The 27,442-nt window shown below is 43.5% G+C and overlaps 1 protein-coding gene across 2 annotated transcripts; it reads right to left on the bottom strand.

Annotated features, from left to right (window-relative positions):
- Positions 1-121: 121 nt before the first annotated feature.
- Positions 122-27,317, bottom strand: Orc1 (origin recognition complex subunit 1). Of its 2 annotated transcripts, XM_028890387.2 has the most exons (18): positions 27,101-27,316; positions 22,100-22,200; positions 19,197-19,295; positions 16,871-16,998; positions 14,960-15,138; positions 12,838-13,153; positions 11,365-11,704; positions 10,102-10,206; positions 9,377-9,569; positions 7,773-7,870; positions 7,166-7,267; positions 6,505-6,676; positions 5,997-6,104; positions 5,623-5,772; positions 4,890-5,009; positions 2,665-2,834; positions 1,662-1,749; positions 380-651 (listed from the first exon to the last, which is right to left on the bottom strand). In XM_028890387.2, the coding sequence occupies exons 3-18, from the start codon at positions 19,289-19,291 to the stop codon at positions 457-459; spliced, it is 2,559 nt and encodes an 852-aa protein (XP_028746220.1). In that variant the 5' UTR covers positions 19,292-19,295; positions 22,100-22,200; positions 27,101-27,316; the 3' UTR covers positions 380-456. The 2 variants fall into 2 exon arrangements, with proteins under 2 accessions (XP_037058686.1, XP_028746220.1); XM_037202791.1 differs by lacking the exon at positions 2,665-2,834 and having other exon boundaries at positions 122-651; positions 27,101-27,317.
- Between the last annotated feature and the right edge of the window lie 125 nt (positions 27,318-27,442).

The raw sequence follows: 27,442 nt of genomic DNA, 5'->3' as shown, positions 1-27,442 counted from the left end.
AAGACACCAGGGCACAAGCTCTGGTTTGCATTCAGCAGTGGGAAATGACCCAGGGCCTCCTGCACACAAGGAGCACTATCACTGTGACGCACACAGAACCCTACCAGGTCTTTCCTATAAAATCAATTTTACTTTACATCATTCACAATCAAATACATCATGGCATAGAATAAAGTCTTCCTCTCACCCCTGACAAACCACCAGGTATTTCCCAGAGGCAACCAGTGTAGCCAATTTCATATAAATTCTCCCAGAACTACTTTACATAGATACAAGTATACTGTACATATATATAAATATATCTTTATATACATAGTATGTTACCATCAACTCACTCTGGAGAAAGCAAACTAAATAACATAAAATGACAGTCTACAACAACCATTTCCATTCCGTATATTTTGCTACGATTCCACGTTCTGAAGAAAAACAGTAAGGCTTTTTCTGTGGAGCCCTTCACTCTTCTTTCAGAGCGTACAGCACATCATCCTGGCTCACGTTGAGCCTCACTCGAAGGAGCAGGTCATTCCTGCTGGGCTCCACCAGGAGGAGGCGGCAAGCACCCAGGCGTGAGCACACAGCCATGGTCTCTGACATGGTAGGGTAGGGCAGTCCCTCCATCCTGCACAGAGCCACGTGCTGACTGTATATCTAGACATCAAAAGAAAAGCAAAGGTTAAGAGGAACAATCCTCGGTTTGTATGTGATCATCTTTTCCAAAAATTGGGTGCCTGGGGCAGGGTGGGTCTCATCTTTAGTTCAAGCACTTGGGAGGCAGAGGCAGGCAAATCTCTGTGAGTTCCAGGACAACCAAGGTTACATAATAAGACCTAGTCTCAAAACAATACACCAGACACATGGTACCTTAGACACCAAATGTTTCATCAGTAGACGCCCTTGGGCAACTGCCAAGAGTGGAAACAAGCTATAGAACAGGACAGGGCACATCTGAACTCTGCTTTTCTATAATTTACGTATGTAACACTGGGCAAGTTACTTTGTAGCTCAAGCTGGTTTAGAACTCACTATGTAGTTCAATCTGGCCACAAACTATTGGCAATCCTCCTGCCTCATTTTCAAGTGCTGAGATTACAGGTATGAGTCACCATGTGCCTAATTCAGATTTTAAAGCAAAGCTTCAGTTTTACTTAGAAGATGTATTGCCCACAATTGAGCAATATTTGGAACATAGAACCGACAAAAGTCCCTTCCCTATCTCTACTGGATAGGCCCAGCGCCAGACTTCCCTAATAGCCCTAACCAGGAGGCTAGAGATTGGCCAGGCCCTGCCCTACAGGGGGAAAAAAAAAAAGAAGGGAAGGGGAGGAGAGGGAGGAAAAGGAAGAGAAAAAAGAAAAGAAAAGAAAAAAGGGAGGGGGGAAGAGAGAGGAAGAAAGAATCCCAACCCCCAAGCTTGCACCAAGACCAGGCCACATAAATTTCTCCAATCCCTGGTCACCCTAGAAAGCTCCCCCTGCTCCCCCAGAAACCCGATCTAAACCCGTGTCTGCCCAGTTCTCTGCTGCTTCTAACCCCAGTAGGGACAGTCACCCTCTTGGGGTTTCCCCTCCCAATAACTCTTGTGTCCTGGACCCATATCTAGAAGGATCAGAAGAACAAGCAACAACAACAACAACAAAAACCAGTTCTCAAACAATTACCTGTTGAAATGTTGCTTCCTCTAGTCCAGATCGGCGGAATTCTGCAATAATGGCTCTCAGAAAGCCCTGCTCCAGGAGGGAACAGTTCCTTAAATGAAACCAAGAGATGTGAATTCTAAGAGGCTGTCTGCACCATTGGTTTCAAGGAGAAAACACGAGGAAACATTTTCTGCATCACCTGACAAAGTCTCAAGCTAACATAGAAAATGTTCTTTTGGAGATGGGGAACACAGCAACTACTTGTGGAATTATACCTGCACCCCAAATCATAAATGAATGAATGAATGAATGAATGATGAACCAACCAGCCAAAAAAGCCTCATTTCCAAATTTTGGAAGTAGAGTATGCTTCAGTACACAGCTACTTCCTGCTCATGTAATGTTTTTTGTTTTGTTTTGTGAGACAGGATTTCTCTATGTAGCCCTAGCTGGCCTCAAACTCAGAGATCTGCCTGCCTCTGCCTCCCAAGTGCTGGGATTAAAGGTGTGCGCCACCACTGCCCAGACTGTTCACGTTCATATAACTTAAACAAACAAACAAACAAACAAAGGGTTGTGTGTGTGTGTGTGCATGCACATGCAGAGAGCAGAAGAGAGTGTCAGATCCCAAGAACTGAAGTTACAGTCAGTTGTGAGCTGTAAGAGCAGCAAGTGCTTTTAACCACTGACTCATCTTCCTACCTATCAAATGTGTTTCTTTCTTTTTTCAGACAGAGACACTGTATAGCCCAGACTAGCCTAGAACTCACTATGCAGCCTGGGCTAGTTTTAAACTTATGACAATCCTAAAATGCTGGGATGAGAGGTATGAACAACCACACAGAGCCTGTTCCTGTAGTATTTATACTTAATAAATGTTAATAAGCATTCATCTATTACCCAAGGATTTTGTTTTTGCCTTCCTGATTGCCCCTAAGAACTTTCTCTAGCTAAATGTGGATAGACTGAGTTAACTCTGAGAAACAGGAGCACATTTCCAAAGCCCAGCAGCAGAGCCTCTTACTTGATGGCAGTGATGTAGGATGAGGAGAACATTTCATCTATAGCCTCCATTAAGTGTGTCACAGTCACCATGCCCTGAGAGTCACCATGCTGATGGGAAAGCTCACAGATCTCGGTGGCACGCCTGCAGATGTCTAGGCAGCGCCGGGCATCTCCGGAGAGGGCTGCTACCTACAAGAGGGAACACTTTATTTCTAATGTCCACTTGCCATCTGAACCTAGGTGAATAACCAAGGGATCTAGGCCAAGCTAAATGATAAGGTGGTTCTGGGAATGGTCTTGTGCCAAAGTTGACAGCCAGGGAACCTTATATCATATATGGAACACTATTACTCCATACCAAACCACAGTCCCATGATATTATAAATAACTCCAGTGGAAAGGGCAGAAATCCCCAGTTTTAATATTCAGGAAATAAGTGAGGTTTGTTGTTGGTGTTGGTTTTTGTTTTTAAGGAGGGGCTAGAAAAGATGATTATTGGTTAAGAGTACTTGGTGAACACATGGTAGTTCATAAACACCCGTAACTCCAGGTTCTAGGTACCCAAAGTTCCATTCTGACGTCTGAGGTATTTGGGAATGGTGGTAGAGAAGGCCAGGCTGGTCTACAGAGCGAGTTCCAGGATAGCCAGGAAGACCTTGGAGACCCTTTCTCGAAAAACAAAACAAAAAAAAAAAACCTCACAAGAGTTCTCATTCCTGGGTTCTCATTCTGTGTGCCCCAGAAGCAGACACTTAAGGCCAGAGAGAACATTTGGAGGTAAGACCTAACAGAGTATGTAGCCAACTTGGGAGAACAGCCCAACCAATGCCTAAAAGAATTAAAATCAAGATGGAGGAGGGAAGGAAGACATCACCGGGGGAACCCTGTGCTGAGACAGTCAATGAGGCCACTGCACAATGCCAACAGCTCTAGCACTCTCATGGCTTCCCATGTACTTAGAATAGAAGTTGAGAGTTCCCAGGCCTGACTCTCAAGGAACCCTCCACTCTCTCCGACGCTGGCTTAGAAAAACACTCGAGTGCTTTGTTACCTTCTTGCTAGTTTTGACAGGATATCCCAATGTAGTCCAGGTTGGCTTTGACCTTGCAATCATCCTGCCTCACCTTCCCAAGTGCTTATAGGGATACACTGCCATACCTATCCAGATCATTTACATTTTAATTCTCACAATTACTGCAGTCTACAAAGACCTTTCTCAGTTCTTATATTCCCAGTACTCACTGCAAGCTGAAATTCACCTGTCACTGGACAACACCAAGTTATCTCTAAAATGATCCATTCCAACAAAATTATGGCACATAAACCAAGAACACTATGTAAGTATATGTATATAATACAGTAAGACATTAAAAGTAGTCATCTTAGCCAGGCATCGTGGTGCCTGCTTTTAATCCTAGCAGGCAGGCAGATCTCTTGAGTTTGAGACAAGCCTAATCTATATCGCATACTAAACCAGCCAGAGGTTCACAGTGAGACTCTGTGAAAAGGCAAACACAGAAGTCATCTCTGTACAGTGGGGTTATACACAACTGTTCATGTTTTGAATAGACCAAAGTCACTCTTCTAACACAAGACAGAGACATGAGTATCACGGTTTCCCTTTCACTAGCCTCCTGCACCCAAATACTTCCGCGTTACTTCCTACTTCCTATCACCATCCTCACCCTGAGAAACAGCACCCTAGTGGTGAACAGTATGTATTTAAGAGCTTGGGCTGAGGCCTAAAGACAATGAAAGAAAACACTGAGAACAAGAAAATCCCCCAAGCAGTTCCACCTGGAGCCTCAGAGCTCTTCTGAGGACTGGGACTACTGTGGTGAGAAGAGCATGCATACAGCCCTGTCTGCAGAATTGATGGTTCCACATAAACATATAAACTCTGACCAGTCTCTAAGGGCTGACCCTACTTAGTGTCCGCCTCATTATTTCAGGGTTTTGGTCCTAGATGCCTGGCATGGATCTAAATGGTGTCTTCAATTACACAAAACAGCTCGTTCCTTGAATAACTATGGTTAGTTTGTACATAAGTCCATAATCCCTGTGGCCTTCTCAAGAATCATATAATAAAATAAGGTACTGCACCCTCAGCCCTTGGTATTTATTTTATAGTACTTCCTGAAGTTCTCTTCATTCAGGGTACAGAGCACAGGACACACAGGTGCTCAGTAAGGACTTACTGACTAGCTCGGAGTTGTGGCAAGGAGCTTCCTGATGGTGACTTACCTTTCTGGCTACCAACTGGATGGCATCATCCTCAAAGGCCTTTAAATGCCTGAGTCGGGACACTAGGATCTGTTTCAGTTGGCTGTGAGAATAGGGCTGGAAGGACATCCTGGTGAGACCCTGGAGAGCCAAGACAGAAGAACAACTTTCACTGTCCAGGTGAGGAAAAAAAACAAAACAAAAACCCCAACACTCAGGTCCCCAAGCCCAATCCTCAAGCCCCACATAACAATCTATTTCTTCCCATTTCTCCATGCAGTTGCTGCTGGTGCTGGCAATGACTGGGGTGTCCTGCAGGACAGTAGTTCTCACACTACGTTGTTTTATCTGAGAACCTTGTACTTTCTTAGAGTCATTCAAGGAGACAGGTGCTCTAAGGACCGGCACAGCTCCTGCCTTCCCTCACCATGTTCTTCACGGTTTGATGGCGGTGTTTCCTGCCAAAATAGAAGGCTCAAGAAGGCAGACATAGTCTACCTGGTTGTCTGCTTTACTCCAAGTACCAAAGAGGTGGCAGGTGATACATGCTTAGATATTTTTAAAATAATTAAACCTCTATGGCTTTGTGTGATTTAAAATTGCATAGGGACCAGAATGCCAAGGTATGTATGGGGTATGGTACTTGTAGAAAACGGTAGTGTTTTTTCATTCCGTCATAAAAATTACAATTATGGCAGAAATCATATTTCTTGGTCTTCTATATTTTCATTTTTACAGAATGACCTGGTCTTACCAGTCGGCTAGACACGCGGTTCATCATGATCCTCTCTGGCAGGTCCATGGTGTTGGCAATGGCCAGGACCACCAGCCGGGCTCCCTTGTGAGTAGGCCAATCAAAGAGGTTGTACATGACATCTTGTTTGTGAGTCCAGAGAAGGTCGAGCTGCCAAAGGAGACATACATACAGTGCCACTCAGGGACTAAGCCAGGGCACCTAAGTGACAGCCTGCTCCACTGAGTTAGTGCATGTGCTGCCCACAGTCCATCCTCCAGTCAATGGACAAGCCTGAGCGGATGCAGGAAGCAGCACTTCTGCTACCCACCATCTGCTCCAGGGACAGCAAAGCTGTGTGGCCACCCCTCCTCTTGTCCTCCAGGGCTTCTTACCTCATCCACAAGCAGCACCGTGGTTTCCTGCGAGCACCCTGGGCTGCAGAAGCGCTTTGCCAGCAGTTCTGCTGCATGGTTAGCTGTCGCCTTCTGGCCCGTCAGCTTCTGCATGGGGGAAAAGCAGTCGCTGGAGTAAATAAATGCTGATGACTCCACTCCACTGACCTTAAAGTGAGTGCCGCCTATAAAAGGAAGAAGCTCCGTCTCCTATACTCTAGTCCCTTCCTCAAGAGGGAGACTACCTGTTCCAAGGTAAGAGCTAACGGAAGAACAATGCTTATACCCTATTCCAGGACACTAGCACGTCACTGGTGAGCGAGGCTGCTGCCATGGAATCAGGCAACATATAGCTCCTAACGTGGTTTTTGAGTCTAAAGAATTCTGCCTCTCTCACCCTTGTCACCCCTGCATAAATGTGTAAAATGACAATAAAATTAAGTAAGCCTTCTTTCTCCCTGTGCTTCTAAAGAACTGTTTCCCAGAAACCCCCAACAACTTGGCCTACCTGTAAAATCTGCACATAGACTTGGTGAGGCTCTGTCAGCTTCATGCCATTGACCTCAACATATTCAAAGGGAGGAACATCATTTGTTTGGGCTGCCTGCTGCAGACAGCGTATGACCTCGTGTACGGTGGCCGTCTTCCCTGTCCCAGGAACCCCAGAAATGTACATACACCTAGAACAAGAAAATAATACTCTCAGCCTGGGTCCATGCCATCCACATCATACTAAGAAAGGTCAAGATCCCTAAGGTACGGAAGTAGGAACTGTGAAGACTGCCCTAGGAAACTGGTCAGAGTTAGACCTGTTTAGACACTTATTCTACAGTCAAAGCAAATGCACGCCAACTGATTACTCAAAGGTCACCTGCTCCTTTTTAAATTGAGACAAACCTCACATAGCTCAAGGTAGCCTCAAACTCACTATGTAGACAAAGATGACCTTGAACTCCTGGTCCTCCTGCCTCTACCTCACCACCATGTCCAGTTTATATAGAACTGGGGACCAAACCCAGTGCCTTTGATCAACCGAGCAGCCCCAGTGGTCTCACTAGTTCGGAAAGGCAGAAATCCACTCTTCTAGGCTTAGCAGTGGTTCTGCTTACCCTGTTGACCCTGTGTGAGCAACTCTTCCTCAAACTACCTGTCTACTCAGCATTACTCACCCTCCAGTCCCATCAAGAAGTTTGCTTTCCACAAAGTTGTAGACGTCTTGGAATTCCTGTTCTCGACAGGGAAGAGAGTCAGGCACAGCAGAAACATGCAGCCTGCAGTTGGTGGTAGACAGAAGAAAAGGAAGGCTTTAGAAGTCTTCACCATCTACCCAACAGAATGGAAAAGACACTATTATTTCTATACAGGAACTATTATGAATAAAAGGAAATTCTTGATTCTCATCTCTCTCCATGTTGCCTCACCTAACTTCCCCTTTTCTCCAACAAAACAAAACCACTTGGGTAGGCTGAAACCTATTAGCTTCCAAAACCCTTAATCTGATCCTGCATTTTAAAAGAATTCCTACTTTAGGGCCCTGTAGCTAAGAGCACCACCCTGAGAAACACCAAGATGACAGCGGCAGCCTGGGAGGCATCTCCCTCCATGTGCACTAGCCCAGACATTGGCTGTTGAAGGTTTCTGTAAGTACTTGTTTTACTGTCTTCCACCAGTATGTATCACTAACTGCACAGTACTGGCCCAACCAACCTCCAATTCATGGGAAGAAAGAGGCCCTATCACGCCTATCTACTCAAGCAGGACCACGAGCAGCATCACCTCAGCCGAGCCTCTTCAAGCACGCTAGCCGGCTCCTGGACAGCGAGGTTCCTGCCTCGAATCTGAGGAGTGGCGTGATGAGGTGTTCGAGGATTAGGCTATAGTCAAAGAGAATATAAGTTGTAATAAAACAAAACAAAAAACCATCCAGGACACAGAAAATTGATCTGGTGAGAGGATGATCATCCCACCCCCTCACATCAAACGTTTTGTTCATAGTCCAAACATGATCTTTTTTCTAATATTAAATGGGATTGGGATTTGAATACAGTTAATCTGAGGAATAAGTAAGTAAGTAAATAAATTCAGCCAGGCATGGTGGCGCATGCCAATCCCAGCACCTGGAAGACAGATACAGGCCAAGTCTCAAAAACAAACAAACAAAAATCCCAGAGCTTCATACTTATTATGCAGGTGCTCTGCCACTGAGCTGTATCTCTGTCCTTTCACTAAGTATTTCAAAAGCTAAAAAATTGGGAAACTCAAGCTACTCTGCTCAAGAAGAGGAGCCATAGGTTGTGTGTGATTCCTGAGATCTTTATTTGAAAATATGGTCAAGCTTTGACTCAGGAATTCTTCAACCCATAATCTAGTACTTGGGGGTGGGACCGGACCACAAGTTTTTATTCTAAATCCCTGGGTCACTGCTCCCACTCACAGGCCCATTCTTCTTCTTTTCTTTAAATTTTATTTCATGTGCATGAGTGTTCTGTATGCATGTATGTCTGCGCATGATGTGCATGCCTGATGCTCAAAGGGGCCAGAAGAGGACATTCGGTTTGCCTATAATGTAACTAGGCAGTCATGAGTTGCCATGTGAGTGCTGGGAATCCAGTTCAGCTCCATTGGAAGAGCAAATGCTCTTAACTACTAAGCCATCACTCCAGCCCCAGAGGCTCACTCTTTCTTGACGGTCACTCTATGGGGCAGACCAATGTTTCTCTCACTTCTCTTCCTGGTATGGAGTGATAGCCAACTTTCCACCTTTTCCTTGGCCAAAAATATGCAGACTGACTGTTGAGTTCTACCGTTTAATCCTAGTGATTCTCAAACCTACCTTTGCATGAGAGGACCCTAACACCTTTACTGTTGTTACAATTCCACAGAAACTCCCTTCTATTTTCCTGTTGCACATTCATTGCCACACGTAAACAGTACTCCTGATCTCTCAGCTGCATCTAGTGCAGCCTGGAATTCAATCCCCTCTAAGTGCCAAGGGAAACACAAACACTAGGACTCATCAGCATTTGTACTTCCCTTAGGAGGCTGTACTCTTGGCCATTTGACTCTGACCCTTAAAAGTAACTTGAGCCCTTGAGCAAGGCACATATGGTAGCACGAGCTTGGAGTCAGGGGCCAGCCTGGGCTGTATAGTTATACACCGTCTCAAAAGCAAAACAATATAACACAAGGAAAAAAAAGTCATCTTCAACTAGATTAGTTTTCAGTCAAGTTCATGTAGGCCTGCTTCCCCAGGGAACACACTACTTTAGCATCATAGCCCTGTGCTAAGAATCCAGCTGTTACTGTTTGGTCTTGGAATTAGCATTCTTTAGCATATAGGAGGGACATGTCACTGGAAAACAAACCCAAAAGAACCTTACAGTTTTCTGTGGTGTCTTGGAGGGGGTCTGCAATGATGGCTTTGAGGCCAACCTCCGGTTCCTGGACTGCCGTTGGGGATTTCTCTTTGGAAGGGAGGGAATAGAATCATCTTCCTCCTCACTAGTGGAGTCTGACACCTCTGTTGAGGATATGAACTCTTCCTCTTCTTGGTCACTTTTATCATCTAGAAGCCTGAGTGGTGGAGACTAATTATTTTCTATTATTTGGTGTTCAAGCCTTAATAAGAACTGTATAAAAGTGTGCATTGGAGGCATTAGTCTCTTCCACCACCAGGCAATATGGGATGTTTCACCTCTTGGATACTTGCCTGAGACACTCTGCTGAAGGCATTACATATCCACTAAATCACTCAACAACTTTAAGGCTTGTGTATCTTCCCTATTTTCTTCATAAGGGAGTAGGATTGGAAATGTTCACCTTCCCAATTTAAGTTTCAGAAGCCCAAATTCAAACTAAGGTCTATCAAAAAGTGAATGCTTTCAGGCATCCCATACTCCCAGACTTGCTGGAAACAGAGTGATGGGGCCAAGGAACCACAAGCCCAGGCCAGCCATTTCTTGTCCCTTTCAAACTATGACGCTTGTACAAAATGCTAGGTGAAAAGGTATCAATGCACTGGCCGTTCAAATAGAAGGGGCATTAAGGGACAAATGCTGCCACAGATGGGAGCAAGGCTGTTCTGCTTGTTCACGGGCAGTCTTACCAAAGCTGTTGCCTAATCCGTTTCAAAGTCAAGAGAGAACTCCTTCTATGTACACGATGGGAACTACGGGTGGGTTCTTTGTGAGCTTCTTGTTCCTTTGTGTCCCTGTAACAGATCACATCTGGATTAGAGGAAGGCATTTAAGACACCAAGAATCCACAGTGGGTACTGAAGATAGTGAGCTCTTACCAGCTCCTACTCTTTTTATAGCAACTTTGGAAAGAGATAATCAAACTTGGCTCAAAAGTTCACCAAAGAGATCCAAGTTTTTCTTAACATATTATTTAAATCATACTTATCACATTGCTATTGTGGACCAAAATGGACAAACTCTCAACAGATTCTGCCTCCTTTTTATTTCTGTCATCTTTTACAAAGGCTCAAAGTTAACAGAAATATACTCAGTATAAAATATACTCAGGCCAGGCGGTGGTGGCACACACCTTTAATCCCAGCACTTGGGAGGCAGAGGCAAGCGGATCTCTGTGAGTTCGAGGCCAGCCTGGGCTACAGAGTAAGTTCCAGCAAAGGTGCAAAGCTACATAGAGAAAGCCTGTCTCAAAAAAACAAAAACAAACAAACAAAAGTGTACACACACACACACACACACACACACACACACACACACACACACACTCAGTATTTATTAAGCAACCTATTATGGACCAGGTGCTGGGAATTTCTATTTAGAAAATATTGAATATCATGTTATTTCTACTCTGTCACTCTTTTATGGTACAACTCTTTATCTACACATATTATCAAGTACCAAACTACAAAGCTTGCTCTAGATTTATTGTCTTCTTTTACTATATTTAAGAGTAGATCCCAGGTTCAAAAACTACCCAATTGAAAAAAAAAAAAAAAAAGACCATTATATTGTAGCAAAGAGCCAGAGCCAAAAAATGCAATCCAGGACTGTGAAGCAGTATAGTTTCAGAAATAACTGCCACTATTCCCAAATGACACCTGAAGAGAAAAGCATTTCAGGATAATCTTGAACTCACACCAGTCCTGCCTCAGCCTCCTGATTACAGGCCTAAGTCACCACACCTAATGCGAAAGAGCACTCTCAAATACAGATTCCTGGGTCCAAGACCTGGAGCACAGTTTACTAAATCCAAGCTCGGAAACCTTTATTTGGAAAAGATCCTCAGAGATCCGGTTAGACAACCGCAGCTCGGAAGTTCCCCTCTCCGACACTCATTTCTCATCAAAGGAAGTACCCCAAGTTGCTCTCAGAGGGGCAATGCCCCTGCTTACCTCCCAATGTACTCTGGCGTCAGGATCACAGTAGGCACCGCTGAAGAACTCACCCTGCTCCTGAGAGGCCTGAGTGCCCTCTCCACGCTAATCTTTGTGGCCATCATAGCTGGGCCTTGGGCTCTCAGAATCATGCTACCTTTGGCATAAAAGGAATGAGTCTGTCCGTTTTTTCCTAGAGTTTTCAAAGGTGAAGAGGTCTTGATTTCACCAGGCTGAGACCTCTTAGGCGGTGAGGTTGTTTCAGAGAAGGCTGTTTTCCGTTTAGAATTCTTTTGAGAATCCAAGGAGTCACACAAGATCTTCTGTGATAGCCTCATGTTAGGCTTCCTGGGAAAGCCTAAGCATAAAGGACAATGTGGGATGTTATACTTAGAAATACACACCCCTAACCTCATGATGCAACTGATGTTAACGCAAGAGAAGTTACTCATACTTTCTTTGAATTACTCCATATTGTTCTCTTCTAGGCCAAGTGGCCTCTTCTTTCCTAAACTTCATGTATGATTTTCCTATTTAGAAACATACATGACTTTTGTTTGTTTTTATATTTCAGCCCTGGGGATTGAACCCAGGACCTTAATAAGCATGTACTCTATCACTGAGTTACAGCTGCAGGATCTAGAATTTGACTTCTAGGTCAGCTTTTGTAGATAAATATTCAGTAATCAATTTTCCCCGAGGCAACACTGCAGGGTACCCAGTCCCAATGCAAGGTATTTGAAAAAATTTATAGTACACTACTGAGTGACACCAGACCCAATGTTTTTCTGTTTGTTTTTTGTTTTTTTCACCCAGATTATATCAGCAAAGATACAGGAGGAATTCCTGAAGACAATCATTACATATAGATCTGTTTTACTCTTGACAAGACTATGAGAACCAGGGATCATAGAGAGATATAGCTGAACTATTAAAAAGGTAAGATATATGTTAGGTTCTAGCAAGAAACAGAAGGTGAATGAGACTCAGCCTTGGCACTCATGGACACACTGATCTAACTAAGGAGATGGCAAGCAGGAATGCCTATAGTCTTAAAGCATAGATGAGCCAACTTCAGTCATACTCATGGTATGAGACAGGTACAGACAGGGCTTTTTGAAGAGCCATCTAGTGTCTGTGTGAATCATTAATTAGGGTGGCTTTATTCATAATCATCAAAAACTAGAACCAGCCAGATGTCTTCTACTGGGAATAAATAAGTTGTGTTTATTGATACAATAGAGCACTGGATAAAAAGGAGTAAGTCACCAATAGGGTAACGACAGGGATGACTCTCAAATGGATGAAACTAAGAGAAGAGAACTAGACAAAAAAAAGCCAGACTGTGATTCCAACCTCATGACATCCCAGAAAAAGCCAATCATAGACAGCAAACACATCACTGTGCGGCAGGGGCCGGGGAGGAAGGGCTGGTGCATTACAAAGGAGCAAAAGCCCACTGAAGTAGAACTAATTTACAACCACACTTACCATTGGGTTCTAGCAGTTTCCTAGCACTGGGGGAGACAGGGTGAGCAGGCATCTGGTAAGATTTAGAGGTAGGGTGACTTGATTCAGTCCTTTTGACCACTTGTTCTGTTGTGTTCCAAGAAGGACTTTTTACTTTCTTAATCTTGGCCTCTAAAGGTTTGCGGCACTCGGGGCTATCTTCTTGTTTCTTCAATGCTGCAAGTACTTCTGGTGACAGTGGTTCGAACTTCTTTTTATTCCAGGACAGCTTCACAAAGAGTGTCTCCTCACTTTTCTGATCCATAGGGATCACTTCATCTGGGGCTAAAGCCACTACCTGAATTTTGAAAGTGAGATAAACAAGAAAAGATGAAGACTATATACAGCCAAGAAAAACCACCATAGCTGCAATGAAACCCATTTAAGCTCACATCTTCATATGAAAGGACACCTTTATAACTAAAGAGAAAGACATTGCATAACACATGAGCTGAGAAACTGAGCATTTTACAAAGTCATGAACAGTTTGAGGAGGAGGTCAATGAAATGTAAATTATTCCTTTTTCATTTTTTTTTTGGGGGGGGGGGAACAGTGTCTGTCTATGCGGTCCCAATTGTCCTCATATATAGAGCAGACTGGTCTCAAACTCAGAGACCAGTCACAGGTTTCTCCTGTGAGCTGGGATTAAAGATATGTGCCAACAACCCAGCCAATTATTCCTGCTTCACCCCGCTCTTATTGCCTTACTTGTTTTTGGTCAGGGTCTCCTGTAACTTCTGATTCTCCTAACTCTACTTCCTGAGTATGAATTACAGGTGTGTATCTCCACAACTGGTTTATTTGGTGCTGGTGATTGAATCCAGAGCTTCATGCAAGCCAGGCAGGCATTCTACTAAATGAACTACATCCTCTGCCTTGGCTTCTCCTTTTCATTCCTGCTGTCATCCCACTTCAATCACACACTATCCCATTCCTTCTCCCCCGCGCCCCCAATCTATCCACCTAGGATAAACTCCCCAAAACTTCTCAACTCGCTAAACAGTGAGCAGTAGCTCCACACTGCTGCAAGATGACTTAAACTGTTTTCCAGCGTCTTCTAAGATCAGGCCCCACCTCACTTCCAGAGCACTCAGTGTTCCCTAAAGGGCCAATTATTACTAGCAGAGCCTGGCTTTAGTGCTAGTTCTGCTTATTCCCAACAGGGAGATTTTCCTAATACCTCTTCTCTCCTGCCCTTCTGTTCTAGTTACTTGCTGTTGCTAGGATAAAACACTGACCAACACTAACTCCAGAAGGTTTACTCCACTTTACAGTTTACAGTCCTGATCACAGTCCATCCTTGAGGGAACTGGAGACAGGAACTGAAGCAGAGGCCATGGTAGAATGCTGTTTACTGGCTTGCTGCCCTCCCATATCAATCATTAATCAATAAAATGCCCCCACAGACTTGCCTACAGCCCAATTTGTCAGAGGTATTTCCTAACCACTCGTTACATCAAGTTGACGAAAGCTAACCAGCACATCTTCCAATCCATGTGCTCTGCTGCTTCAACCTTCATTCCTTGAACCACAAAATAAATCACCGTAGCCAGGTCAGACCAGTCTCTCTGGCCAATTGTTAAACCAATTACTCAATCACCCAAAGCCAGATGTCACATAGAAGAGTCTAATCCTACTCTGGATATAAAATCATCTCTAGAAATAAGATGTACACGCATGCACACAAGGTTTTCAAAACACAGTCTACTTCAACAGCACAGCTCCTGAGTACAAAAACCCTATAGCCAAGGTTGCTTTAGCACCGGCACTCTTTGTACCGAGTTATTCAAGAAGTCCTCATTTTACAAAGCACACTTAGCTTTATAATGCCTTGTGCCTGCCATAATCATAGCTACGTATGATTGTTCTCTGAGACACATTTTCTAATAATTCCTGCTCTTCCTTCAGGTCATAACCCAAATGTCACTTCCTCTAAAAGGCCCAGAACACATTCACTATGCTCTCAGTATCTGTGGGATGGCAGGGGGGCTGCTTCTTAAGCAGCCAGCGAAGATGAGAAAAAAAATTCAAATTAGAACCAGTACTATTTCTGAGGTCATGCAGTATAGGCACTTTAGAACCCAGGATTTAAGGCACTCCTACCTGAACAGGGCCAATGATGGTCTCCACATAAATTTGGTTATCACAGTCAGAATAGTCATACCAGAATATCTCCTGTGCAGCAGGCTGCCGGCCCAATAAATGCCTTTTAGAGATAGGGATCTCAGAGAATCGGACAAACCACTGCACTCGAGCACATTTCTTGGAAGGAAATGTAGATGCTAAGAGAATCAGGTGGAAAGGGGAACAATACAATGCATTACTGAATACAGCCTACATGCCAAACACTACACAATATAAATATTTACTCTCCATAATTCTATAAAACAGGTACTATACCTATCCCCTTTATAGGCCAAGAAACCAAGTTTCAAGAATCTTACATAATTTGACAATGATCAAAGGACCAATCAGTAGCAAAATGACTCCACTTCACAAATACACACTTTACAGTGCTCCACTTTTTATAAAAAGATTTATTTTATGTGTATAAATGTATTGCCTACATATATGTATGTACACCACTTGTGTGCAGTATCCATGGAGGCCAGAAATAAGCATCAGCTTCTCTGGAACTGAAGTTACAGACAGGGGGTACTATGAACTAACCCCGAGTCTTCTGAAATAGTGAGTGCTTTGAAGTGCTGAGCCATCTTTCCAATTCTTCTTTTAATAGTGTTTATCAAGTTAAAAAGGAATTTCCAAAAAGGATGGAAAACAAGTTACTATAATCATAGGCACTTAATTTATCAATGGAAAAATTGTACAAATTAATGCTTAGGAAGGCCACCAGTTAGGGATGGTGGTTCATACCTGTAACCCAGTACTTGGGAGACAAGGGCAGGAGCATCCTGAGTTCAAGGTCATGAATAGTGTTTAAGGCCAGTTTGGGGTATAAAAGACTTTGTAAAGAAATCATACTTACAAAATTTCATAGTAACTTCCCTATGTCGAAACCAAAAAAAGTGTACCCAGCTATTATGGAATATTATTTTAAGATGTGTTATTTGTTTATGCTGTGGAATATTTGTTTAATGATGCAAAGATAAAGATGTGTTGCATTCTTTTATGTTGCATTTGTTTAACTCTGTGAAGCTGTGTTACTTTGCCTGTTTAAAACCCCTGATTAGCCTAATAAAAAGCTGAACGGCCAATAGCAAGGGAGAAGAAAGGATAGGAAGGGCTGGCAGGCAGAGAGAATAAATAGGAGAAATCTGAGAAGAGAAGATCAGGGAACGAGAAAAGGAGAGAGGACATAAGGGGCCAGCCACCCAGCAAGCCACAGAATAAGAAGTAAAGAAAGGGATATAGAATAGAGAAAGATATGCCAGGCGGTGGTTGGGAGGCAGAGTCAGGCAGATCTGTGAGTTCAAGGCCAGCCTGGTCTACAAAGAATTCCAGGACAGCTAGGACTATTACACAGAAAAACCCTGTCTTGTGGGGGGGTGAGGTGTGGGGGAGAAGACTAGAGAAAGATAAAAGCCCAGAGGCAAAAGGCAGACCAGATAATTCTAGAAACAAGTTAAGCTAAGGCTAGCATTCATAAGTAAGACTAAGTCTCTGTGTGTGTATTTATTTGGGAGCTGGTTGGCAGGCCCCAAACAGCAAAGAGCAGAAGAATAAAACAAACAAAACACACCAACACCCCTAGCAGTGCAAACCCCAAATTTTCCTTCCGTCTTCCTAAACTCCCTGTCCCCAAATCCTGCTCTTGACATTCATTCTTACCCCTAAAAATAATGGGAAGGCTAAATTCCATTTTACCCCACACTGCACCGCTGAGTCTATGAAGTCTAGATGGAGAAAGGAACAGCTAATACTTATTTGACCCACCTCATAGTCCATGCTGCTCTGGAAGCGCCTGTGAGTAGAGAACACAGCAGCCCCCCCCCCCTTGCATACTTCACAATCGTGCCCAGTAAGAGAAGGTTCCCATTTCAGGCCCAAACTCACCATCTTCAAATAATTCAATCAGTTTAGCAACATAGGGTTTTTTATTATCATCGCCTTTAATCACCACGAACTGTCCAACCTTGATGCGAATCTCAGAGGAACAATCATTGATTTTTATACACATTTCTCTGGAAAGCAACAAAGAAACATGATCATCAAAATGGAAAAAGTGTTGTAGAATTTGGCACAAAAGACAACATTCTTTTAAAGGATATGCTTGTCCAGCTATCTCTTTTGAGATTTAATTTATATTGCGTGTGCGGGGTGTTGTCTGTGCCAATACATGCATGTGCAGTGCCCATGGAGGCCAGAAGAGGGCACTGGATCCCCTGAGAGAGTTGTAAGCCAGTTACTATGTAAGTGAGAAAATCAAACATGAGTCCTCTGAAAGATCAGCCAGTGCCCATAACCACTGAGGATTAAGCTCAAAAACATTCTTAAGGGCTGGAGAGATGGCTTAGTGGTTAAGAGCACTGGCTGCTCTCCCAGAGGACCCGGGTTTAATTTCCAACAACCACTTGCAGATCACAACTGTCTGTAACTCCAGTTCTGGGGATCCAACACACTCACAAACATGCAGGTAAAACACCAATGCACATAAAATAGAAATAAATTTCTAAAAATAATTAAACTGGAAATTCCTCTAAACAGTTTCTCTACAATCTCCAATTATCTTACTGAGAAAACAATGTACCCTGTGAAAGTACACAAAATGGGTTCAATGAATTGTTTTAACATAATAAATGACTGATTTAGATGCCTTCCTACAATCTTAACTACTTCAGTTATTGGCAAAGAACAATAAAAGTTTCAGGAGGCCGGAAAGCTACCTAATAATAATAATAATAATAATAATAATAATAATAATAATAATAGCTGTGGGATGTTCTGTATGTTAAATTTGTTGCTCTGATTGGTTAATAAATAAACCACTGATTGGCCAGTAGCCAGGCAGGAAGTATAGGTGGGACAAGGAGAGAGGAGAATTCTGGGAAGTGGAAGGCTGAGGCAGAGAGACGCTGCCAGCCACCACAATGAGAAGCAGATGTTAAGATACCGGTAAGCCACGAGCCATGTGGCAACTTATAGATTAATAGAAATGGGTTAATTTAAGATATAAGAACAGTTAGCAAGAAGCCTGCCACGGCCATACAGTTTGTAAATAATATAAGCGTCTGTGTGTTTATTTTATAAGTGGGCTACGGGACTGCTGGACCCGGAGAGAAAACTCCAGCTACAAATAATATCATCAAAACTGCTAAGGAGCGGAGGGAAGGCTCGGGGGTTGAAGCATTTGCTGAATGAGCAATCTCAAGGGCTGAGTTCAGTTTCCCAGCACTCCTGGAAAAAGCCAGGTAGGTATGGCAACCCCTTGGAACACAGCATTTGGGAAGCAGAATTCCCAGGGCAAACTCACTAGCTGGAATTAGTGAGTTCTGGGTTCAGGAAAAAGAACCTGCACCAGTAAAAAAATAGAAGGTCTCCATAAGGTGAAGGGATCTTCATGGAAGAGGAGACAGAAAGATCCTAAGAGCCAAAGGTGGCTGATAACACATCAAGGTTTTTCAGCTACAACAGGGCAGGCACACATACGAACTCAGCAATTGTGACAGAATGCACAAGACTTTTACAAGCTCCAGCCAGACAAAATCCTAGCGTAGAGGAGAGAAGGTGGGCACAAAAATCCCACCAGTAGCTAAGAAGCCACTGGCATTTGACAGCTGCTGGGAGAGGAAGAGTCAGTGTACTTTAATGGTAATGTGATCCCTATAGGGCAGGCCCACTCCCAAGGCTAGCTGTACAACACAAACTTAACTCATCTGGTAAAGAAAAGAAGACATCTCAAAGCTGAGTAGAAAGGGCTGAGATGGAGTGGTGATGGGGTGAGTGGGGAGAGGATGATGAGTGTTCAAAACACACAGTATGTAAGAAATTCTCAAAAGTACTGCAATAAATAAAAGGGCAACCAGGAAGCACTCCACATCAACTTCAGGCCTGCAATGAGCATGCACACTTGCCCCCCCACATATGTACACACACAACACATGAACGCACAAACAAGTTGGGAAGGACACAGTACCAACATCTCTTTTTATCTTTTATGTTTCAAAGAATCCACCTTACATAGATGACATTATGGTACATCTCAAATTTTACTAACCAGCCACAACAGATCTTTTTGCATCGCACAAAACTTCCTTAAAAGTTTATTTCTATTGCCCCTCAAACCTCAATCTGCATTGAGGAGAACAGTTTAAATACAAGCTTAACAGTTTAGCCTGAAAAGCTTTATTTTGCAGTCTAACCAAAGAGCTTCATCACTTACTTGTAGATTTGGTAGTACTGTTTTCGATCCGGCAATGGCCTGCCAACCCATGAGAAAGTTTTTCGGGTCTTCTGCCTTGTGAGATAGGACGGCATGGCTCTGATGGGTTGTAAGATATAGTCAGTCCCTGCTTTCACTGAGTTCAGCCTTTTTTCTTAATACTCCTATCTCACTACCACAGATTTTATTTAAACTGATAACATTTCTTTTCTTTTCTTTTTTTTTAGTTTTTCAAGACAGAGAGTCTCTTTATCCAGCCCTGACAGTCCTGGAATTCTAATAGTAAGTACTTGCAAGCATTTATAATTTATTTTTTTGAATATTGGGCCCCTAGTTTCCCTGGGTGAAATTAATGCATAGTATGCAATATCTACATAAAATATACTAAACTGCCTGTATTAATTTCCAACAAGATTGACTTTTTTCCCCACAAAAATGAATGTTAACAAGTTAGGACAGCCAAGGCCACAAGAGAAACCCTGTCTTGAAAAACCAAAAAGAAAAAATACTTACTTCGAACAAAGCACAACAGGTGATAATTGAATATTGAATAATCAGGAGACACAGATACAATGGACTGGAACGGGCGCTTACCAGGGATAGAGGAATAAATGTGCAAAAGCGGCATGAGGGGACAGTGATGGATTTTATCAAGTGTGTCATCCCATTTACATACAAAAGGCCGGGCAGTGGTGGCACACACCTTTAATCCCAGTACTTTGGCGTGGTGTGTGTGTGTGTGTGTGTGTGTGTGTGTGTGTTGTGTCCAACACACACAAACATGCAGGTAAAACACCAATGCACATAAAATAAAAATAAATAAATTTCTAAAAATAATTAAACTGGAAATTCCTCTAAACGGTTTCTCTACAATCTCCAATTATCCTATTGGGAAAACACTGTACCCCCGTGAAAGTACACAAAATGGGTTCAATGAACTGTTTTAGCATAATAAATGACTGATTTAGATGTCTTCCTACAGTCTTAACTATCTTAGTTATTGGTAAAGATCTCTGAGTTTGAGGCCAGCCTGGTCTATAGAGCGAGATCCAGGACAGGCACCAAAACTACATGGAGAAACCCTGTCTCTCACAAACAAACAAACAGGAGATAGAGACCTGGCTCAGTTGGTGAAGTGCTTGTCATGTAAGTATGAGGACCTAGGTTTATTTCTGAGAAACCACACTAAATAAGTAAGCATAGTGGGATGTGATTCCCCTGCAGGGGAAACAAAGACAGGTGATCCCTGGGACTCGAGGGCAAGCCAGGCTAACCTACTTGGCAAGTTAATCTTTAAAAAGAAAACAAATTAGGTTATAGCTCCTGAGGTGTGATCTCCAAGGCTGGCTTCTGGCCTCCACACCCACACAAAACCAGTAACTAACACACTGCTTGGCAGGGTGTTTTTCTTTACATCTGATAGGCCCAGAATATTGTGAATGGTGAAAAGAAATGCTGATATTAAAGTGTAGGCTGGAGGAGAGCTGGAGAGCAGGCTCAGCAGTTAGGAGTACCTGCTGCTCTTGCAGAGGACCAAGGTCAGTTCCCAGCACCCACATGGTGGCTCCCAAATGTCTGCGACTCCAGCTCCAGGGGATCTCATGCTCTCGTCTAGCCTGTACAGCTGGTGATGTAGGTACACTTAGACACACGCAGGCAAAGCGGTTTACATTGAATAAATCTCAAAATGACAGTTTTAGTGACAAAAAAAGGATTTAGACATTATAACCTATCTGCACAAAGGATTTAGACATATTAACCTATCAGTCGTAATAAAAAATAGCAACCCAGCATCTTAGAATTAAGTAATTAGTACTAAACCTTTAGTAATATTGCATGCTTTTCTTATAGGTCTTATAGGGCTAACATATGGGAAAACTGCGATTTAAAATGTCTCTGAATTATTGACGAGAACAAAGTCTCGTGGGGTGAGGGGGAGAATTATAAAAGCATATAGACATCCAAATTAAACAAATTGGTTTGCTCGAGTTCTGTGGCATTGTAGCCTATATTCTATCTAGGAACATTTAACCCCTAAAATATCTCTGCCCTTTTTGTTTTTTTTGAGACAGGGTTTCTCAGCATAGTCTTGGCTGCCCTGGAATTCTGTAGACCAAGATGGCTTCAAACTCATCAGAAATCTACCAGCCTCTGCCTCCCAAATACTGGGATTAAAGACATGTATCACCAACAACTGGCTGCTTAAAAAAAAAAGAAAGAAAAGAAAAAAGAAAACAAATCTAAGAAACACTAATAGTGAAATGAAGATACTGGGGTCATTACTAAATAAACCACTAATATAAGATTCGAGAGGGACTCTGGCTCTGGATCCCTTCTTGTTGCGAGGAGTCTGCTTTCTCCCTTACTTATACTTTGAATAAAAATTAGTTTTGCAAAAGTCTCAGGAGAGGGGCAGGAGGAAGACTCAGATGAATGATGGCCTTTCACTTCAACATTTGGGAGGCAGAAGCAAATGGATTTCTGTCGAGTTCCAGTCCAGCTTGGTCTACAGGACACCACTCTGGCTGTGCTACTAAAATCGATTTTAATTGAATACAAGGTAGACACAAGCAAAGAGCAAAGATGCCAGGCTGGGTAGCATAAGGACATAATCCTAACTCTTCAGGAGTCTGAGGCAGGAGGATCACCAAGTTCAAGGATGATATCTCAAACTGTAAAAAAGGCTGGGGATGTGGGTTGCAGGGGCATTCACTTGCATAATAACTGTATGTTTGTAGCTCTAGAGTCAATCCCCAGTACTTGCGGGGAGAGGATGAGCAAACATATGAGACTTGTTCAAGTGAAAAATGAAACTGTATTTGTACTGTTCAATAACCTTTTGGTAAAAATTAGTGAAAGTGCTGGAATCTATATAAATGTTTAAGGAAAATCTCAACACTTACTTTCAGCATATATTCTTACTAATGAATGATGCAACACACAAATGTCAGAAATAATCTTGTAGTTTCTCCCAGCTTTCCACAACGAAGTCAAGCAAATGCCTCTGAAATATAAAGCAAAGACTCAAGTAAATTGCAGTACTCACCAAGTACTCGTTTAAATAAATGGGAATATCACTGATTTGTAGCAAATTACTGTTTTCCATCAGAAGTTATATAATCCTCAAATGATCTAACTTTAAGATGAATGACATTTACACTGGTGCAGCTGCTAGGCATGATGGCCCTTTAATCCCAGCAGTTGGGAAGCAGAGGTAGGCAAATTTCTGAGTTCAAGGCCAGCCTGATATATATAGAGTCCCAGGGTAGCCAGGGTGACACATTGAGATCCTGTCTCAAAAACAAAACAGTAACAACAAAAACTCTAGAGTCACTTTTAATACAACTTCACTATTGTGGCTTGGAACTGAAATTTTCCCAGAGGTCACCTGATATTTTGAAAACCGACTGCCTCACAGAGTATCTGACCTCTTCAATGGATTAACTCTTGACAGGTTCATGATTTGATAGGCTATTTCGGAGGTGACAGAAACTCAGAAGTCTTTTAAAATCCAGGAAATGGGGGGATGGAAAGATGGCTCCGTGGTAAGAGTACCTGTCGCTCCTGTAGAGAACCTAAGTTCAGTTCCTAGCATACACAGGTCAGCTTAAAACCACCTTAACTCCAGTTCAAAAGGATCAGACACCCTCTTCTGGTCTCTGCAGACACCAGGTACACACGTGGTACACAGACACACAAATAGGCAAGCACTTATACACATTAAAGTAAACAACAACAAAAACAGGAGGTATAAAAGAGGAGTTAGGTAAATGGAGTAGGTCCTTAGGGGCAAGTCTTTAGGTACTTTTATCTTGTCTTGGACTTCTATATCAGCCAGAAATGTCTGAAATTGTGAGCCAAAATAAATCTTCCCTTGTTTTAGGGTTTTTTTGTTTGTTTGTTTAAAAAATCTTTTGTCATAGCAACAGAAAGTTGACAAGCACATGCACACACAAAATATAGGAAATCTCACAAAATGAAAAGATACCAAATTAGATGCCTAAAGAACAAAAGGCCTGATACATGCTGTGTTTATGGTTGTCTCTTTTCAGAACTCCTTATTATTTTTCAACTTTTCACTAAAGAATGACACATGTATAGACGAGAACCGAAGTGGCAATACACAATTTAATGAACTGCTCTTCTTCACCCTCCACACATCATCTTATCCACTATCAACAAGGGAATGGTGAAGGGACTGGAGAGCCAGGCCCGGCTTGGTCCAAAGAAGTGTTTGACTTCTAGAGATACCGGCTACAAGGTCTTGATGTCACAGATACCAGAAATCTGAAATTTGCATAGCACCTAGTATAGAAGCCACACCCAAGACAAATTCATAAAGGAACCTTACTAAAAGTTGAGCCAAAACTCTTGACATATTTATCTCACATAATTCTTAAAAACAATCGCAGAACAATACACACAAGTTCATAGTAGACACTCTAAGTATTTGCTAAATGAAAGGTAGGTGTTATCTTGGTAACAACAGGCCCAATTTCACAGCTCACAGCCTTAAATCTAATTTGAACAGCCAGATGTCAATGGCTGTTCCTAAACTATCTCACTTCATATATAGTGTGAAACTAGACAGCATTATGTCAGAGCATTTACTTCTGTCAGCTTATTGTAGTAAGTTAGGCTTCCCAATCATAAAATGACAAGTCCACCAGGCTTCAGTTTCCTAATCCACAAAATGGAGATAATAGTATCTTTTCTATTAAATCATTATTTACTCTATGCCCATGTGCTATAGAGTAAATAATGATTTACTCTACAGTAAATTATACTATTTATAGTAAACAGTATAATTTACTATAGATAAATAGAATTTACTATAATAAAATTTACTATACTCTATAGTAAATAGTAAAAACACTATTCTAAGGTATCAGTAGTAAGGTGGGAAAACACTGTATGACAAACTCATGTCCTGTCCACCCAACTGTAACCAACTATAGAAACAATGGACCCCAAAAAATTTGAGTTGCCCCAGGAATTTCATCCTGAAGAAAGCTGAAGCTAGGGGAAGCCAGGGCAGGAACTTGTCTGAGACAGTGGTGGTGAGGGCCCCTCTGGCAGACTGCTTAGTTAAGGCACATCTCCTGCCTTTTATTTAAACCTTACTCTTCCATCAGGACTGAGAATATGGAATGAGGCAGGGCCAGGGTCACTGGATCTCTCTATCTTCCCAATGTGGCAATACTGAAGAAATCTTTTTTCTACTTTTCACTATTTTTTTTGGTTTTTCGAGACAGGGTTTCTCTGTGTAGCTCTGCGCCTTTCCTGGAACTCGCTTTGTAGACCAGGCTGGCCTCGAACTCACAGAGATCCGCCTGGCTCTGTCTCCCGAGTGCTGGGATTAAAGGTGTGTGCCACCACCGCCCGGCCAAACTTTTTCTTTAATTCTTGTTGGTATATTTTATTTATTTATTTACTTACTTACCTTTATTTTATGAACAGTAGTGTTTTACCTGCATGTATGTCTGTGTGAAGATATCTACTTTTCACTATTAATTTGGCCTTTAAAAAACATTTATTTTGAGCCAGGTGTGGTGGCGCTCGCCTTTGATCCCAGCACTTGTGAGGCAGAGGCAGGCGGATCTTCAAGGCCAGCCTGGTCTACAAAGCTAGTTCAGGACAGCCAGGACTCTCTTACACAGAGAAACCCTGTGTGTGTGTGTGTGTGTGTGTGTGTGTGTGTGTGTGTGTGTGTGTGTGTGTACCAAGTGCCACAGCAAACATGTGGAGGCAGAGGACAATTTGAGGAAACAGGTTCTCTTTCTAACTTGTGAGTTCCTGGGTTCTAGCTTAATGTCAAGGGCCAACTGTTGCACAAATCCCAATTGGTCTTAATAAAACCCGGAGCCAGATCTAAGGATGAAAGCTGAAAGATCAGAGAAGCAGAGCAAGCCACAGCCACCACCTCTCACCTCACCAACTCCTCAGCCCAAAAGAGAGCTAGTGTCTGTCTCCACCTCCTCCTGCCTTATATTCCTTTCTCTGCCCAGCCATATCACTTCCTGTCTCAACCTTCCTAGTGCTGGGATTAAAAATGTGTGCTACCACTGCCTGGCTCTGTTCTCTTCTAGACTGGATTAATCTCAGTGTGGCCTTGAACTCACAGAAATCCTGACGGATCTGTCTCTACCTCCCAAGTGCTGGGATCAAGTGGCACCACCACTTGATCCCAGCTTCTAGGGTAACTCTGTCCTCTGATCTTCGGCAAGTTTTATTTTCTAGATTACAAACTATATCACAACCAATATGTGATGTTGTGTATTTTGGTTGTGTATTTTGCTGGTCCCGATTTGGCTCTTTTAATTGGAATATTGAGGACATGTATCAGAACTTGGCTAGTTAGGGCACAGGCTGTGAACCTAAATCCGATACTACTACTTTCTTCATTCAAATTCAAAGGTCAGCATCTTATTTAAGTACAACTTGATGTTGATGAGAATTCCCACTGAGCTACACCTGGTCTAGCTCCAGGGTATTAGGCCCTTAAATCCACCCTTTGTTTCTCTTATTGCCCTCTCTACCAGAATCCTGTCTGGGAGCTTCCCAAGGGTACAAAACGACACATTGTGATATTCTTTAGTGGAGAATTTGCATTTGTCATTACCCCTTTGGAACCATAGTCAAGATGTTTAGGAGATATGGAAATCAACTTGCTCAAAGTGTAAATTTGAAGAAGGAGAAAAATGCCCTTGGCTAAAGGAGGGTGTCTCAGTCCTAGGGAGGCTGAGTCTCCCTGCAGCTGGAAAGGCTAAGATATCCTTAAAGTGGGATGTATCTTCTTTCCACCGACCTGCGTGAACCCACATTCGTTCAACAACACGATAGTATGTAATTCACAAGTCAACACAAAACACTGAACTCAATTTCACAGAATTCGGAAACCTCCCAGCATCCAAATATTGCCCTCTAATACAGCTTTTAAGAAAAAACTGTAATTCTGCCCGGGCGGTGGTGGTGCAAGCCTTAAGCACTCAGGAGGCAGAGGAGGCCAGCTTGGTCTACAGAGTGAGTTCCAGGTCAGCCAGAGCTACAGTGAAACCCTATCTCGAAAAACCAAAATAAATAAACAAATAAATACATACATAGTAGTTCTGAAAAAGCAATAAATACATAGTAGTTCTGAAAAAGCCGGGCATGGTGGTCCACACCTTTAATCCCAGAGTCCGAGTTCGCCGCCGGCCGGGTTCAGAGCGAATTCCAGGACAGCCAGGGCTACACACTGTCTCGAAAAAACAATACCGTGGAAAAGAAAGTACGATTATTCGACTTCTGTGGGAAATTAAAATGGCCTTATCATTGCAGTTTCACCTGACTAGCCCTGGGCAGGGATCTCGCATCTCCAGGCTTAAGACGCGCGCTTCCCCCAGCTGTTACGAGAGGCCATGCTGGTCCGGGCTAGACCCTGGACAGCAGAAAGCGGGCCCTTAGACGTTCTCCTCTGTGACTGGGGATGAAAGGCCACCTGAGGACAACCAGAGTCCAGAGGAGGCGAGGACGTCAAAGTCACAGGAGGTGACTTAGAGCAAGTCTCTCTCTGGGCGCAATCACTAGTTGTTAAAGCGGCTAACAGCATTAGCTCCGCCGTTCCAGGGAAAAGGACGCCAGTGTCTCTCAGTGGCGGTGCACGTGGAAAGGGCAAAGCCTTAGGCTCCCGGGGGCAGGCTGCACCCACTTCTCCGAGGTGGGCTTCCGGTTCGGACCGCGCAGCCAACACTCTGGCTCCAGCAGAGCAGGAGGTATTCCAGGACCTCGCTGGAGGCAGGGAGGGTCCGTTTGCTCGCTGAGAGCAGTGCCCGCCCGCCACTGATCAGGCTCTGGGTGCACGTGTGTGGAAGGAAACCCGTGAGTCTGTGGAGAACGCCCGGCACGCCGGGAGCCGCACTCACCACGCCGAAGATTGCCAGGGCTGGCCGATCCCCCCGCGCTTCCCACCGCTTCCAGTCCAGGCCCTCGGGGAGCAGCTGCACAGGGCTCGCCGGCCCGAGCTAGACCCCTCCCGGGTCCGCCAGCCACACCGCGGACCGCCGGGTCGGTCAGCCACACCGCGGACCGCCTGCACCGCCAGCACGCGCCCCGGCGGGACCAGAAGTCAGAGGAGAAAACTTTTCGCGCCACCAGCCGTGACCCCGCCCACAGCTCGGTTCCGATTGGCGTTCCCAACCGCCTCGCCACGCCCACCGAGGGCTCCTGACGTGCTTCCGCCCTCTCTGAGGCCGGCCTTGCGTCGT

The sequence above is a fragment of the Peromyscus leucopus genome, chromosome 2 (assembly GCF_004664715.2).
Source record: "Peromyscus leucopus breed LL Stock chromosome 2, UCI_PerLeu_2.1, whole genome shotgun sequence".
In the NCBI taxonomy this organism is placed as follows: Eukaryota; Metazoa; Chordata; class Mammalia; order Rodentia; family Cricetidae; genus Peromyscus; species Peromyscus leucopus.
The sequence above is the reverse complement of the archived record's forward strand: the minus strand, read 5'-3'. Positions and strand labels throughout refer to the sequence as shown.